The 16073-nt window shown below is 44.4% G+C and overlaps 3 protein-coding genes across 3 annotated transcripts; 1 reads left to right on the top strand and 2 right to left on the bottom strand.

The window, feature by feature from the left end:
* Positions 1–631: 631 nt before the first annotated feature.
* On the bottom strand, positions 632–2523 carry MELLADRAFT_85187 (uncharacterized protein; the record flags this gene model as incomplete). The annotated part of the gene is made up of 5 exons (XM_007408590.1): positions 632–1311; positions 1400–1731; positions 1815–1829; positions 1910–2003; positions 2046–2523. The coding sequence occupies 5 exons, from the start codon at positions 2521–2523 to the stop codon at positions 632–634; spliced, it is 1599 nt and encodes a 532-aa protein (XP_007408652.1).
* A 1515-nt stretch (positions 2524–4038) lies between these two features.
* MELLADRAFT_71553 (uncharacterized protein) lies at positions 4039–5004 on the top strand (the record flags this gene model as incomplete). The annotated part of the gene is made up of 4 exons (XM_007408780.1): positions 4039–4266; positions 4355–4465; positions 4546–4819; positions 4915–5004. The coding sequence occupies 2 exons, from the start codon at positions 4381–4383 to the stop codon at positions 4812–4814; spliced, it is 354 nt and encodes a 117-aa protein (XP_007408842.1).
* A 545-nt stretch (positions 5005–5549) lies between these two features.
* Positions 5550–9262, bottom strand: MELLADRAFT_124644 (multi-copper oxidase laccase-like protein; the record flags this gene model as incomplete). Its single annotated transcript, XM_007408589.1, has 16 exons — positions 5550–6065; positions 6193–6212; positions 6285–6575; positions 6661–6793; positions 6871–7130; positions 7243–7322; positions 7390–7642; positions 7713–7792; positions 7863–7877; positions 7946–8061; positions 8134–8141; positions 8267–8344; positions 8425–8440; positions 8525–8614; positions 8676–8730; positions 8805–9262. 16 exons carry the CDS (start codon positions 9038–9040, stop codon positions 5874–5876), a joined length of 1923 nt encoding a protein of 640 aa, XP_007408651.1.
* Between the last annotated feature and the right edge of the window lie 6811 nt (positions 9263–16073).

Below are 16073 nucleotides of genomic sequence, written 5' to 3'. Positions count from 1 at the left end.
TACTCTATGTCTTTCGACTTTTGTAGTAGTGATTAAGCAATTGTGTATCTCTGCCTCTTATATGCAACATTATGATTTTCTCACTGATATTGCTATTAATTTGGCAATGGCATGCTGAAACAAAATGGTATTACAAGAAAAAAAGCCTTAATTAATTTAAAGAAAATTATTTACAAATCATTTACACATCGGGTGTTGAAAGTAACTAGTGTTGGAAAATCTCAAACAATGATATCAAACAGAAAGTGGGAAAGCGCTTTGTTGAGCAAGATGTGAAGGTATGTTACAGCAGAAATTTGTTTTTCGTACAAGCTTTGAGAGGAGAGAATCATTTCTCACACGAATCATCTCTTCCAAGAAGAATCGGTAATTTATCTCATGCATCCCTCGGCATATCGAAAGGAACCCACCATACCAAGCATTGGTAATCTCAGCTGCTGACCCATTGAATCGCCAGGAACCATCGGCCTTTTTGAGGAATGGCCAGCGTTTGGGGTCATTGTTTTTGCGGCACTGTGCGTCCTTTTCGGAATGAGTGCGCATGTGAAATGGATCCACTGGTCTGATAGTACCCTTGAGTCGTTCCGACGCTGCTATATCCTTCCGAAGCGATTTGTCAAAAGTACATGAATTATCGAAGAATTGGACTGGCGGTAGTACGGGGAATTTTCTTTCTAATATTTCCTGATTGCAGACGGCCGAATAAGTTTAATGCAGCGAAAATATCGAGGGCTATTGAACTTACTCTGACCAATATTACAGACTCTGCCCGGTACATCGTCTCCCTGGCTAGTGTTATACCACACGTAGCAACAAATAGCATGTCGTTGTGCGTCTTAGCGTTTGAACAAAATGGCTTCTTACCCGCGGGTCGAGATGTCTCTTCTCCATCACGACCAGCTTCATGTGTGCGATCGGACTCATCTCGCTCAATCAAAGCATCCTCGTTGAATGCGTCAGTGTCGGCGTTCAGTGCTGCAGTTGGATCCTCAGGTAGTTTTGCGCCGGTTCTTTGGTTGAAAGCCAACGCAGCCAGAGAACGTCGTGTCTTCTCAGATCGTATTAGGAGGGCCTCTTGATGTTCAGGTAAGTTGCAGGCCTTTGTGTTGCCTATTGCGTCTCGGGTACATGGCTGTGCATGGCAGAGTTTGCCTAGCAATGGAGTGTGGACGGCGCAATAGCGGTCTTTTGGTGTGTCAAGCATAATAGTGCAAGGTGGTGGGTTGTTGTCTGACGGATTGATCAATATAAGTTGTTCCTTTGTAGCGCTACAACGTGGATGACCGATAGTTATCCCGTCCATAGCGATAGCTCAAATTGCTGTTGATATCCGGCAAACTCAAATTATGTTAATTCATTGTCTGTAGATTTCATTATGATTTGTTTTAGTATGCCTTACCCAATCCTCCGCCTGTAACTCTGGGGTCATTAATGATCTCTGTGCATTCTGAGCACATGTGATCAATATAAGGACTGCCTTCGAGTTCGGTCCAGGTAAGAACGTTCAATTTTGGTTCTCGGAAGCGATGGCGAGAGCCACCTGAGTTAGGTACGCTCATCATGCGTTTGCGTAGGTTGAATTGCCGTAAAAGACGATGTACATCCAATGCTGTTGTGCAACAGTGGTCAGATAGCGTTGGCTTGAAAGTCTCCGCAGCAAAGTGGTTGGAGGCCTCTTCTGACAGCTTGTGGCAGCTGTTGTATATCGTTACCAGATTGTATATCGAAACACTGATATCATTGAGGTTTCATTGTGGTTTATGTTAGCATTGGAGGCCGGTGGTATGAAGAATTTTTTATGGTGCCGTACTTACTGCGCTAAGGATTGGCTGTGATTGAAATAATCAAGCAGTCGTATTGTAATGAAGTAGTGCATATTGACTTGGATACAGTCCGGATCTTTCCTCACTGTGTCCAAGTAGTAGGTTCGGGGTCCATGTTTGCTTGAAAAGTACGAAGCCCTAAAACTCGTCTTGCATTCTGAATATTGAGTGTACAATTAGCTTTCACCTTTGAGCACTGCTGTTGTCATAATAAAAACTTACGTCGGCAATATGTTGTATGGTGACGAATCGAATGGACACCGTCTAGGTCGTAAAGATATCCACATATGGCCGGTCTTCTTTCCAGTTTTTGCCTGCTGGAATCAGAGTCCCTGCACTCGTTATTGGGACAATGTTCTTGGTAGGGTGGCCAGAATGTTCGTTCAGGTATTTGAAGTGCGCCTGGTTCGCGGTTGAGTCCTTTAGCTCGGACTAGGCCGGCAGGTTCCACGTAAGATGTGGCGAACGTCGAGAACAACACGTGCCATAGAACCTCCCACGTGCCGGGAACTGCAGGTGGCGGGAGGGCGGAATTGAGATATTCATACGGGGCGTTGTACTTGTCGATTCGGATGGACCGTTGATTGATTTGTGCAAAATGAGAGGCGACTGTCATGAACCGGAATACATCGTCGGCGGCAACAGAGGCTAGTACTGAAGGGAAATGAGATAACTCTTGAACAATCTCGGAGAACCGCATTATGTGTTGGAGTGAGGTCGTTTACTTCCTGCTTATAGGAAACTGATAATGTTTTGATGTGATGGGTAGGCAGTTGTTGTTGGTGTACGAGTACATAAGTGATGTGGGTTATGATCTCTGGTATTCTCAATTGGTAAGAGTGTCTGTATGTGAGATAATGTCAGACGTATGCGGTGTGTATGTAGATTTCAATTTGACGAAAACAGCCTGGGAACTACGTTCCTTAATGATGAGGATTTATTGATAGTGTCATGATCATTGGTCAACCTGAATGAAGGATGAAGCTTAAGTAGTTCCTTTGCAAAGAGTAATGATGTATCAACTAATGAGAAGTTAAGATGATAAGACAAGATTGATAGTGATAGTCAAGATGATAAGATAAGACTGGTATAAGAATATCAGTTCATTGATTGATTAATTGATGGATTGATTGGTTGATTGATTGATTTAAAAGTTCTGATGATAAGATAAGATATTGGATTGAATCCTCTTCTCTAAAGGATTTGGATGTTGATGTTGATGCTGATTGATTGATTGATTGATCACTTACATAAGTCCCACACCAACCCAAGCCGGTTGGAGTAGCCGAACTCCAAGAATTCAAAGCCGAAATTCAAGAATTCACCACCGAGACCCGTTATCTCAAAGCCGAGACTCATTATCACCAAACCAAACAGCTGCTCTATGGAATACACACCGCAGGACTACCTGTCCAGCCATGTACCGACATAGCATGGTGTGAGATTGAGAGTAAATACAGCTGAAATCCGGGCGGTCAGGGATACAAGCACCGGGCTGAATCTAGTTAATCTAGTATTTTCATTTTTACATTTGAACATTCTTAATAAACGGAGCCGAGGCAGGATCAGGAACGTGTGGTTGTGAACGGACCATCACCGAGGGTGTCGCCGGATCTGCAGGTACTTACCGTCATCAAAGTAGTTGTTCACCGATATCGCCAATCAACCACAGTACTTCCCCCAAAAGTCATGCAGGCGATTCACCACCGGTGCGATTCACGAGGATTATTGTAACAGACTGATCGGACGCCCGACTGCACCAGATGATGGTGGATGGCAGATGGCCATAGGTTTTTAGAATTATTTGTGGATTTTCTGTTTCCCCACGTAGAAATCTCTCGCTCAACTGTGTGTTTCCGAGCAGGCGAAGCTCGTAAAAGCATACCGACAGTTTAATTTGCAAGTAGAGACATGTCTTTTGCTGATCAAACGTACTCGAGAACAGATAGATGAGACGAGGTCAATGAAAAAGGGATCATATGATGGTTTATGTCGAACTTACGAGCTTTGCGCTCTCGCTTGGATCAAACTCAACTAATCTACGTGAATAAACTTCTGATTTGACCTTTCAGATTAGAAGTCCTTTGTCTGCACGATCTCCTGGGTTGATGAGATTCAATCAGTGTGTATCCAATTTTTCATGTAAGGTTGACCTGTGACTCTATTTATCTTTTTTTGCCAGGAGTTCGAACTTGACGGTGAATAGGATACACCAGAGACGTCTAGATTATAAATAAGACCTGTGCCTAAGATTCTCTTGAGACAGACAGAGAAGCGGCTTCTCAATAGCTTTCCTTAATCTTCCAAACCTTTATCTCCGTGTGCTCATCATTTGGCGATTGTAGTTCAAGTTCACAAGTCGCAGGTGTTGAACGTAATATCCGGGTTCACTGCTGCATCCGCTAGATCAGGTTCACTTGAAATATTTTCCGTCCAAAGAAGGGTGAATTTACCTTCTTGTCCCTATGATTTATGTCATTGATAAACTGAATTGCTATGCTGACTTGATTTGATTTGCGTCATTGACTTAGTGATTTTTTCAAGTAAAGGATTTAAAATGATGATAGTCGGGTTCAAAGCGTTGCTAGTTGTCTTCATAGCGCTACTTGCGGCTACCGTAGTCAGCGGATCTCCGGTGAAAGGTATAGTCCAATTCTTTCATGTGAAGTGATGTAAAACCAGTCTAGGTTCTCCACAAAAAGCTGACGCGATTGATACGCAGAAATGATAGCAAAAGATGGAAAGCCCATCACTTCTGATCACAAAACAAATTCCCCCGTTTCCGCTTTCGCGATACCACGACCATGGAGGGCCAGAGGTCTTAAAATCAGTTCAGATGCATTGGAGTCTTCCTCTGGTCTTTCTAAAAGATCGGGTACTAAAATTTTGGGTACTCGTGTCAGCGCACACGATGACGGCAGCACTCCGGCTCGACCAGAGTTGGTCGCTAAATTTTGGGGCCCACTTCCATGGACGGTCAAGAACTCTTAGGAATTGTGAGCATAGAATTCTTGATACAGGCCACTCCTTTCTGTCTATGTGCATACTGACTTTGTTTGATGTAAAATCTGGACCGGTGTTTTGTATCAAGTTCATGCTCATTGAATTTTTCACATTGAAGTATCAAGACGTGTTTCCTAAAGAGATGGCCGAAAGATATGTTCAGGAGTTTCATGTCAATTGCTTCCTGATCAGACTGTTCGTGCTGAAGAGTGATTGTAAAAGTTCTTAGTGGATCTTGTGGCTTTTTTGCATATTTTGTGATAATTTAATAAGAATCTTATAATACGGTATCAAAATCTCTTCACAGCAAGCATACTGGCAGATAAATTCCCAGTGATCCTTTGTTACCCCCCTCATTTCGATAGGCCTTATTGAGGCCAACTATCTTGCCTTCTTACTTTCTCATCTCCTTCCTTAGAATGGGGCCACATGGCGAACAGATGGCCTATCAGCTCAAAGTTGACCGCACACGCCAGTAACCTTCAACCTCTGTCGTTACTTTAGGTAACTGCTTCCAAAAAACGCGACCCAATTGACCTGAACCATTTCGGATATATCCCGATTCTTTCTGCAAGGCTGAGAACAAACTGCTAATCTAAAATTGAACTTAAATTGACGGGTAACCGTACCCGAAGGAAAGAGGAGTGGTGCTGGTGAGGAGTCGTATGAGGCATGGCTCTCTTTTGCTCCCAATTCGGCGGTCCCAACTCACGCCTTTTTGCTGCTTGTTTTGTATGTGCCACCCCGGAACATAAAGAAAACCTATGGTGGCACTTGAGATTTGTGAGATATGTTCTGGGGTTACAACTTGAAAAGCGAAAAATGAATATATCTGAGAATCGGAAATATTGCATGAAAGTACTATGCTGGAAAAAAACAAAAAAACGAAAAAACGAAAAGTATCGGACCCCAATGAAAATAAAATTGCCTATTCACAAGCGCAACCTCTGGCAGTTGTGCCAGAGAATTGGCAGCTGCGCCAGAGAAGTAATTCCAGTGTTTGGTTTCCCCTTATCGACAACCTTCACAACAACTACGCTCCTGAAATCATAATTGTGGGATGATGGGGAATTCAGTCTCGGTGTCATTTTGGTGACTGCCTGCAGTGACGCGACATAAGGCTCGGTTGACCGCTGGTTCTTGCCATGTCGATAGGATTCGAGGCTGCATCACAAGGACGCCTGCAAACCCGGATCCTAGGTGCCACCCCACGTGACAGTGAAGCATAAATACTCCGGGCTGAGAATCAGAGTGAGAGAAGCTTTGTCAGAGATATTGGTTGTTTCTAGCGTATCGATACAATTCCGTGAACACCAATGTGAACCAGCTGTTGGAGAAGGGCGATATAGTTCGTGGAGTAGCTCACGTTATTTGCAAGGATTCGAACTAATCAGTGAATTGACGAACTCCCTTGTGAGACTATGTATCATATCATATCAATTGAGAACCGCTACTCACTGATGATGTACGAGCCTCCCGGTATCACATATGTGTCTCTTCTATTGGGATTGGACAGTGCTTCAGTGGGTTCTATGGTCGAATTTTTGATCAATCGACCATTCCCCTTACTAACAAGATAAGAGTCTACACCATGCAGATGATATGGGTGATCTAATCCCTGATCCAAATTATTTATGACGATGTCATACCAACCCGGCTCCTCCAGCGTGACAAAACCGACCTCGGTTTCATTCAACTTTCCATTCCCACCTTTCATCATCTGAGCTAGTAAGGGCTTGAAGACGTGGGCTATATAGATTCAAGAATCAAAAGAAAAGAAGCACAGGTTGGTTGTGAGAAGATGACTGAAGTCAGTGCCCTACTTAATCATTACTCTCGAGAGATCTTGAAGTGAACTCACCTCCCCAGGGAACTTCGTTTACAAAAAAACGCCCAACCCTCAGCCTATGAGATGCATTTTTGGGGTCAGGGTAGCCAATCGTACCAAAAGTTGTGTCTAGTATGCGCTACAAGTACGTGAGTTAGAACAAGAAGATATAAGTCTAAATCACAGCCTTTCAAAACACCCAAGAATTCTGCCAACCTTTCCAAGTGTCACGTTCGGTACGCTCTTTGGCATCAGAGGTGTGAGATCACCTTCAACATCTACGCATGGGCCTCCGACTGGCTCGTTTTCTTGATCTGGCGTGTTGGGAGTATCGCTACTTGAGCAGCCACATCTACCTTTTTCCTCTTTCGCCACTACTTGCACGACTGCGATTACACTACGAGCGCGACCCTCTATTCCGGGAGCAACTGAAAACCTCAATCGCATCAGACATGTTTCATTCCTCCCCTTGTAATCTCTTGATGATGAGTGAGAAAGAAAAATACGCGTACGCCATGCAACTGCAAGTTTAGACAAGGAAAGTCAATTTGACGGGAATATGCAAAAGCCTCAAAAATATGCACTTACAACAATCTGGGTCCATTACCGATCTCAGTAAGAAAGATGAGCCAACTTGATCATTGGAGGTGTCTAAGATCACGCTGTACCTGTGAGGGAAACAAGACGGCAAATTTCTGTAAGATGTCTTAGGGTGAGGCCTGAAAGGATAGTGACCTTTGTCCCGCATGGAAAGGTAATCGATGTATCTGGGATGGACCATTTACACCAGTAGCGTCGGTCTCAATTATTTTCAGGGGATGTCCATCAACTGAAAATCTAAACATGGCATGTGCTGCGCCCTGTATCAGGCGTATCCTCGTTTTCTCATTGGGAGCGACTTTCAATTCCAAGTTTATATTGTTCTGCTTGCAAGTGGACCCGGATTCTGCGTTTGCACAGTCAAAATAACCTATTCCATTAACCAAAGCTAAGGGTTGGAAAACATGAGGTCAGCAACCATAATATCACCACATCCGAGTGTAAAAATAGGACCTTACCCGAGTTGGGAGATGGCCCTGCCCAGCTCCCATTGTATAGCTCAGGAGATATTTGAGCATTCAACATCACCGTACTCAATCTGCTCGTTTGGGAACAGGAAAATTCAGAAAAATTGGAGATACTTCGAGAGGAGTACAAGCGAACTAAACTCGTGGTACCAATCGCTGCAACAAGATATTATGATATAGTCAGTGACTATATAACGATTGGTTATTCAAGAAAGTCGGCTTACGTGTACATTAAGACAATATCATTATCATAGTCTCTTCCTCTTTTCAACGGATCATTGACAGAATGGACTATCAGTGGACCCATCAGACCATCAGCGGCGAGGTTTTGAGAGTGTGCCTGTGGTACATGAAATGGAATCAATACAGACACCCCAATTTTATTGCAAACAAATAAACCGCCTTGGCTTACGTGGTACCCTTATCGCATGGATATGTTACCAATCAAGGGGTAAAAAGTTAAAACCAATGATTTTGGCGACAGATGAGTCCTAATGTGTCAAAAAAAGACGAGCCCAAGAAACCAGAAATTATGATCAACGTACAGAATGTGCCGAATTGGTCATCAATTTTGAAAGAATATGTGAACGAGGCACCCGCCGGGATAGGACATTGTGTCACACCTGCCAATGCAACAGGCTAGCTAGTCAGCTTAAGGGACATCACATTAGCAACCTTCAAACAATTGAAAAGTTATCTTCACCTGAAACCCCGTCCATCTGATTGACCCAGAACGACATCCGTGTGCGCAGTCAGTATATGTATCATCTCTAGTTCAGCTGAAATCTTGGGGTAATACTTGCCCAAGGTGTTCCCTTTTGCCATATCCCATGCCAATGGATTGCCACAGGCTGTGTGATGTGGTTCTTCACGAGGATATCGAGCGTGTCACCCTACCGTACGGCGCAAGGCGGTCAGTTTTCTCGTGTACCAGTGGATAGTGTTGTGACTTACGTCGTTCGCCTCAATAAGTGGACCAGGAAATTGCCTGTTGATCACCAGTACGCGTCTGGTGCAATTAAGAAACAATGTTGGCCATTCGTCAATTACAGCGTTCCGCATGTGATTATGGTCGCTACTTACCTTTCAAAGCCATCCATGGCTGCTATCTCTTCAGTTATTTCAAAAACATAGTTGCGAGTTTGAGGCGTTGAGGTAATCACAAAATCCGGACTCAGATTTAGTTCTGGTGAGTTCAATGTGACGTGATCGTTCTGCCTTCGTGCATGATTCTTGCTAATTGCGTCGCGCTGAGAAGAGTTTACTGCACAGAAGTTCCCAAAAGCCATCATCGCGTTGACTGCAAGATTCATCTTCATCTTCGGAATGATAATATAGCCTTATGGAGGTGACAGGGATCAACCAAAAAGGCGTTTGAATATCAGAATTTGAGTAGAAGATCTTCCGGGATGGTTCAAAGTTGATGTTGACAGAAATCACACTTCACTGCAGAGAGAGCGACGAGGGAAGATGAAGAAAGACTTAAAGTCCCTACCAATCTAAGTAAATCTATCAAAGTCCATTCCTCGCGGGTCGTCGAGGAGGGAGGGACTTTGACATGTTTACTCCCGAAGTGAGAGTTATAAATTCAAATCTACGAATGTATACCCTGCGGCGTAAAATTAACAAAGTCTCACGATGTCGCTCGCGTTGACAAAGTCCTCAAAATAGTTTTTGCGTTACTGTCGTTCCCAAAATGCTTGCCACATCGACTATTTTTTAATCGAGCTGGTGGTCCGTGCGGAATCAGTTGCTGGGTTCGTTTGGCAATTTGACACGCTTGCTACTCATGGTGGCCCGGGGGCCTGAATTTGCATGAATGGTTGACCCGGGGCGAAAGAAAGATCAGCCCCCGATGATCGGGGATCCCCGCGAGTCGGGTGTCGGGCGTAGAAATCGAAAAAAATACTATCCGCCGGGTACCCGACGAGTAAAAAATGTATTTAAAACACTCCATCACAGGTAAAAACTACCTAGTCCATTGTCAGGGGAGGCCCTACCAAGCATATGGGAACCTTGCCAGCACTGCCATGGCTGTGATGTGAGGCCCTGAGTGCAATTTAAACATCAAGTGGACACTTTTTTTCAATGTATTTGGCATCAATATCGATAAATGACCCGGTCCGGTGTTCAAACCTGGGTGAGGGACCCTTTTTGGTCCAGCCAGCGAGTCCCCGGCGGGGAACCCGGTCGGGGTTCGGGCAGACAATTTTTCAAAAAAAACTCGTTCGGGGACCCCCGAACGGGCTTGGGAGGTCTCTCTACCCGTCGGTTCGGGGGCCGGGCAAGCCACTACTCGACGGGTAGCGATCGGGGCTCGGGCTGAACATCGACCATTTTTTAATCGAGCTGGTGGTCCGTGCGCGCTGTCAGAAACAGACAAGAGAAGTGATCACGCAAGAGGAAAAGAACCTCCCTGTCACAAGATTCCATAGCCTTGAAAGAGAGAGAGGGAACCCTCTTTTTGGAAACCCCGACATGAGATTTTTTCCTCTTTTCCTCGCCCTCTCCCTCTTCCCACTCATCATCCACATCATCACTTCATCAATTTCAAGAATCTCGTTGAATACGGTCTTGAACCAGGTACAGCTATGGCAAACAGTGGATACACAACTTCCCACTACTGGGATCGATCCAACTCGAGGTTTGGTAATTAGTCTTGATTTCAATTTTAACCGATCCGATTTCTACAAAACTGTTCTCTCTACTCGGGATGTGGGTTCTACGCACAAGGAAATGCTTCTTTCTTTTTGTAAAATCATTGGATAACCTTGATTCATGTTTTTGATAAGAATCAACCATATGTCTTCCTTACCTTGTTTCTTTTTGGTGATAACAAACAACCAAAAAATTTCATTTGAAAAAGAAACTTTGTAAAATCTCATTTCATAAAGAATCACAAGCTCTTTGAATTTTTGATATCATAAAATCAACATATGTCCTTCTTCTCGTCTGGCTTGAGAACCGATATATATAAGCTTCCGATCATCTTCTTAAAAATGAGAAAACCTTTGACTTTAGGTCTATTATCAAATGTTTCAAAGCTTTGATAACATTGGACCAAGTTTGATGTTAAGAAGTTGCCAATTAAATGACAAACTTGGAGAAATATCTTTACCACTTTCTCATTTTGAGGATCGATTAAAATTTATAAAAAGAGGACAAATCACATTTTAATTTCAGACAATCCAAAATCGATTGAACTTTTGAATAACAAGGCAAATTCAAAATCAATCGATAAACATTTTGAAAAAGAAGACAAACCAACCTTTGTATTTCAATGAAAATCCAAAATTGATGGAATCTTTAAATAACAAGATAAATTACAAGTTCTTTTGTAAGATAAATTATCGATCGATCATTTATCAACACGATTTTCAGCAGAAGTTTCTACTCGACACAAGATCAAAGGTGAAGTCAAAGAGCCCATAACCAACAATTGACAAACAAATTCATTTCTATTCAAGTGTTTATTGCGAAGTTAAAAACTCTTTGAAACGATAATCAAAAATCAAAAATCGTATCACAAAGACTTGAAATTTGGTACCATTCTTAATGATTTTTAGATTCTTGAAATTGATGAAGTGATGATGTGGATGATGAGTGGGAAGAGGAAGAGGGCGAGGAAAAGAGGAAAAAATCTCATGTCGGGGTTTCCAAAAAGAGGGTTCCCTCTCTCTCTTTCAAGGCTATGGAATCTTGTGACAGGGAGGTTCTTTTCCTCTTGCGTGATCACTTCTCTTGTCTGTTTCTGACAGCGCGCACGGACCACCAGCTCGATTAAAAAATGGTCGATGTGGCAAGCATTTTGGGAACGACAGTACTATCAAATTTTGGATCCCGGTCAGATAAATGGAAAAGTCTAGCTCCTGTCAGACAACGTGAACGTGTCTCGCATGGGCTCTGACACGGTGGAGTGTGATATTTACACCGCGATTATAGCAGATAGTACGATAGCACGTCAGTGCTCACTCCCAGAATCGGCTTCCGGAGAGTAGCCGTATCAGTCTCGACGGGAGACAACGGGAGACAATGGCTGTACAGCTTTCTGTACAGCGTGTCTTGACCGATCTGAAGCCTGAGAGCATCTCCATGTAATGATGTACACATCATTACTTAGTAGTACAGATACCTAGACTTAAGACTTAACCGCTTTTCATATTTCATTCTGTTTCCTCGCACGCAATCCTGGCTCCTTAGGGAATTCGAGCTGATCTCGTATTCATTATCTTTGGAGCTAGGTGAGCACTTGCTATATATACTTTCTTTCTATTTCATTTCATCATCATTGTATTTCTCATTCCCTTAGGGAATTCGAGCTGATCTCGTATTCATTATCTTTGGAGCTAGAGCTAGAAATATAAGTTATACGTTGGTTCTAGAAACTCCAAAGTCCACTACGTGGCATTTGATCCTCAGTTCCCTCCGAGAAAGACCCTTCAAGAGATTCCTTCGAGTGAGGACTATTAGTCCTTTACACTTTTTTTTTCTCAAACCTTCACTTCAGAAGAACGGTTGTTCTTATTCCTTCAGAAGAACTCAGTTCTTACAACGACCCCGGATTTTCTAAATTCGGCTCAAACGTTTTCTCGTTCTCGATTATACCAATCTTGTTCATCACTTTGTACGTGATACACACCTGCATGACCCCCCCACCTTCGACCCGCAGCGACTCTACCAATCTTCTACCCGGGATAGACGATCCCGAGAGCATCATCCGCCTCTCGAATACGCCTTCCCCACATTTTCATCATCGTTCCATCGAAGAGACGGGGAGATGCGACACCAATAGAGTCCTCTTCGCTAACATACCCCCCAAGCTGATCCCCGCATCTGAAAGACCCTATATCCTACCTTCTACCCCACCACGATCTACTTTGTTGCCGGGAGCATTCCCAGCCAGTCCTGCCCCGGCCCGATCTCGAGTGTCCCGTCTTCAACTGGAAGAAACACGACTCCGGCAAGATCTCCTAGCCAGATCACAATCGATGCGTTCCTCTCCATTACACAACAGCAATACCATGACGAGTAAGCCTGACGATGACGAGACCGGGAGCGTAACCGTATCAGTCTTTTTCTGAGACTAACTCGCTCTGAGACTATCCTGAGACAAACAAAAAAGTAAACCGGATGGTGGCTTTTTGTACACTGTCTGTACAGGCTGGTGGCAACTGGTACATATGTATGAAGACTTGAACAAATTCATCATTAAGACTTCAAAGAAGCTGTTAACACTTCGATAACCTCATCAAGAATCAAGAACCTTTGTCGAGTCATCCAGGTGCACCTTATATCTATACCTTCAGACTCACTCCAATCCCCCTGAAACATTGTCAAGGGGGTTCTATCGCTACAACCACTTACATATCAAAGTATTGATAATGAAGCAACTTACAAAACAACAAAATGTTATTGGAACAAGCTACTTTGAATGAAAGTAGCAAGCAAAACCGATACAAGAAAAACAATGCATTGTCATCGGAGCGAGATACTTTGATGTAAGAGGTTTCTATCTGTTGCGTTGTCTTGATTTCTTCAAAAACGACTCAGTCGCCATCTTTTCAAACTGTCTCTTTGTATGTATAATCTTCACGAAAAGGACTCGATATCACTTCTTTTCAACCAACCTAAAATGCTTCCAACTTCTGCTTTTCAAGACATCTCATTTTGCATTTTATCAACTCGATCGTCTTTTGTATGTATTATTTTTGACCAATGAAATTGACCAATGGATGTCTAGATGTTCTGTAGTTGGTGGAAGGCTTATAAAGAGAAGGAAGCGCCATGCAAAAAAAAACGCGCCACACAGACCGGGATTGAACTATACCTGTATGTCTCACTGCTTCTCTCAGGTAGTCTCAGAGAAAGACTGATACCGCATCTCTCCCACGAGACCCAGCCGTCCACTCAAGACCTACTTTGTGCGATGATGATTGCCCAAACTGCCGGCATACAGGAGGCCAACGAAGCGGCAGAACGTCACGCCAAATTGGAACAAGACCGCATCGCGGCTGCTCGTGAAGCCGAAGAGCGAATCGCTGGTTTGGAAGAGCGACTTTTGCAATTCCAACTGAACGCGGCGAGCCAATCACCACCTCAACCTCCTTCCCCTGCTCCTGCCACAGCACGAGATGATCGCGGCCTCGATCTTACGCGATTCAAGTCGTCCGATGGGCCGCAGTTTAAGGGTCCCTACCGAGACACCAAGGGTTTTTTGAGATAGTTCACATCTCTAAAGATATTTTTCCTTGTGAAGAAGGTGGAAAAGGACGCGGACCGTATTATTCTTACTGGTTCCTACTTACTCGAGACCAATCTTCAGGCGTTCTGGGCGCACAACATCGACGCCTTCAAGTCCATGTCTTGGGATTCCTTCAAAGAACGCCTATTTCGCACCGCCTTGCCCTCTGACTGGAACGATAAACTGCGCGAAAGGATTCTCACGCTACGCATGTCTTCCAACGAAGACTTCAAATTCTACTGCACACGAGCGAGGTCCATACAGTCACTCATGAATCACAATCGAGTGGAGATCGACGACTTTGACTTAGCGACACACATCGTCCTAGGTTTACTCCCAGAGCTAAAGTCTACTCTTCGTTTGGACGGTCCCTTGAAACGAGAAGATTTTGATTTCATCAAATTTGAAGAGCGATGCGACTTGATTTACGAAGATCTTGTTGTGAAGCGGGTCTTGTCACGTCGGCCAGCTGCTTCTTCAAACACCCGATTCAGTCAAAGCCCAAATGCTCCTCAAACCTCAGCTCACACTACTACGCCCGCCTCCTCAACAGATGCCGAAGAACGAAAACAACTTTTTTACTGGAAAATTAATTCATACCTCGACTCCATGGGGCTCTGTCATTTCTGCAGGAAGCAGTGCGGCAGCGAATTCAAACAATGCACCGGCACGTTCTCAAAAGAACGGGTCGTCTTCCCGCCGGGATACAAAGCGCCACCCAAGCCTCAAAACTACACCCCGCCACGAGCTCGCCTAGCAGCCACCGCAGGACGTCCCACACAACCACCTGCTGGCAGACCTGCTCGAACGAACGTCGCGGCGACCACTTGTCCCGAGTACGATGCTGTGACTGTAGCGGCGTATGAAGAGATTGAACGTGAGCTACAAGAGATAGCGGACAATGGCGAAGATGTGATCGTACCTGGAGAAGAAGGGTGCGTGGATCAGCCGGTCTCATTACCAACGGTGATACTTGAGCTAACCTGCAACGGTACACTGATTCGTGCACTGGCTGATGCAGGCTCTGAGACCAATCTGATCTCGGAAAAAATGGTCGACATTCTTGGACTTCGACGTCGACGCCTTGTTAAGCCGACCATCGTAGGCCTAGCGTTGGAGCCAGGAGGACAAGCTCCTTTACTCACAGAATTCACGACTGTCCCGTTATTCCATCAAGGCTCTGGTCAGGAATTCGAAAGAACTTATGCAAAGATTGGCCAACTGGGTAGCTCTTATGATATCATCTTAGGTTCCCCTTTCCTCTCTCGTCACGAACTCTCTGTTTCCTGCGCAAAAAAAGCTGTAATTAGTGAAATTTCAGGTACTATGATGAAGGATTTTAGGCACGAATTGAAATTAAAGAAACAATTTGAAGAGTCAGTAGCCAATGATGTAGCTGCAAATGAAGAGAGAAGAGAGACTGAGCGTTGGAAAGAGTGGGAGACTCAGCTTAAGGTGAAGAATGAGCCCATGCTGAGCGACAAAATGACGCCGTGGAATGTGATTGAGAGTATGGTTCTGAAGGAATATCAAGATGTCTTCCCAATGGACATTCCAGCTTTGTCAGAGGCAGCAGAGGCTAATGGCGAGTTTGTTGATGGCTCCTTCCCAGAGAAGATGCAGGATCCATCCTCGAAGATCAGACATAAAATCATCCTCACGGACCCTAACGCGGTGATCAACGAAAGGCAATACCCTTACCCGGCGAAGCACATGGGTGCTTGGCGAAAGCTTGTGGATCAACACGTCGCGGCAGGCCGTATTAGAAAGTCTTATAGCCAGTACGCATCACCTAGCCTTATTATCCCGAAGAAGGACCCTTCCGAACTTCCAAGGTGGGTATGTGACTACCGCACCTTGAACAGTGTGACCGTAAGGGACCGTTCACCTCTTCCTAATGTGGATGAGTTGGTCAGACTGGTGGCTACAGGCAAAGTTTTTTCTATTTTGGATCAAACAAATGTGTTTTTTCAGACCAGGATGCGTGAAGCTGATATACCACTGACAGCCGTGAAGACACCATGGGGACTCTACGAGTGGTGTGTAATGCCTATGGGTTTGACCAAAGCACCGGCGACACACCAATCCCGACTTGAAGAGGCGCTTGGGGA

This window comes from Melampsora larici-populina (genome assembly GCF_000204055.1).
Source record: "Melampsora larici-populina 98AG31 unplaced genomic scaffold MELLAscaffold_13, whole genome shotgun sequence".
Taxonomy (NCBI): domain Eukaryota; kingdom Fungi; phylum Basidiomycota; class Pucciniomycetes; order Pucciniales; family Melampsoraceae; genus Melampsora; species Melampsora laricis-populina.
This window is presented reverse-complemented; position numbering and strand designations above follow the sequence as displayed.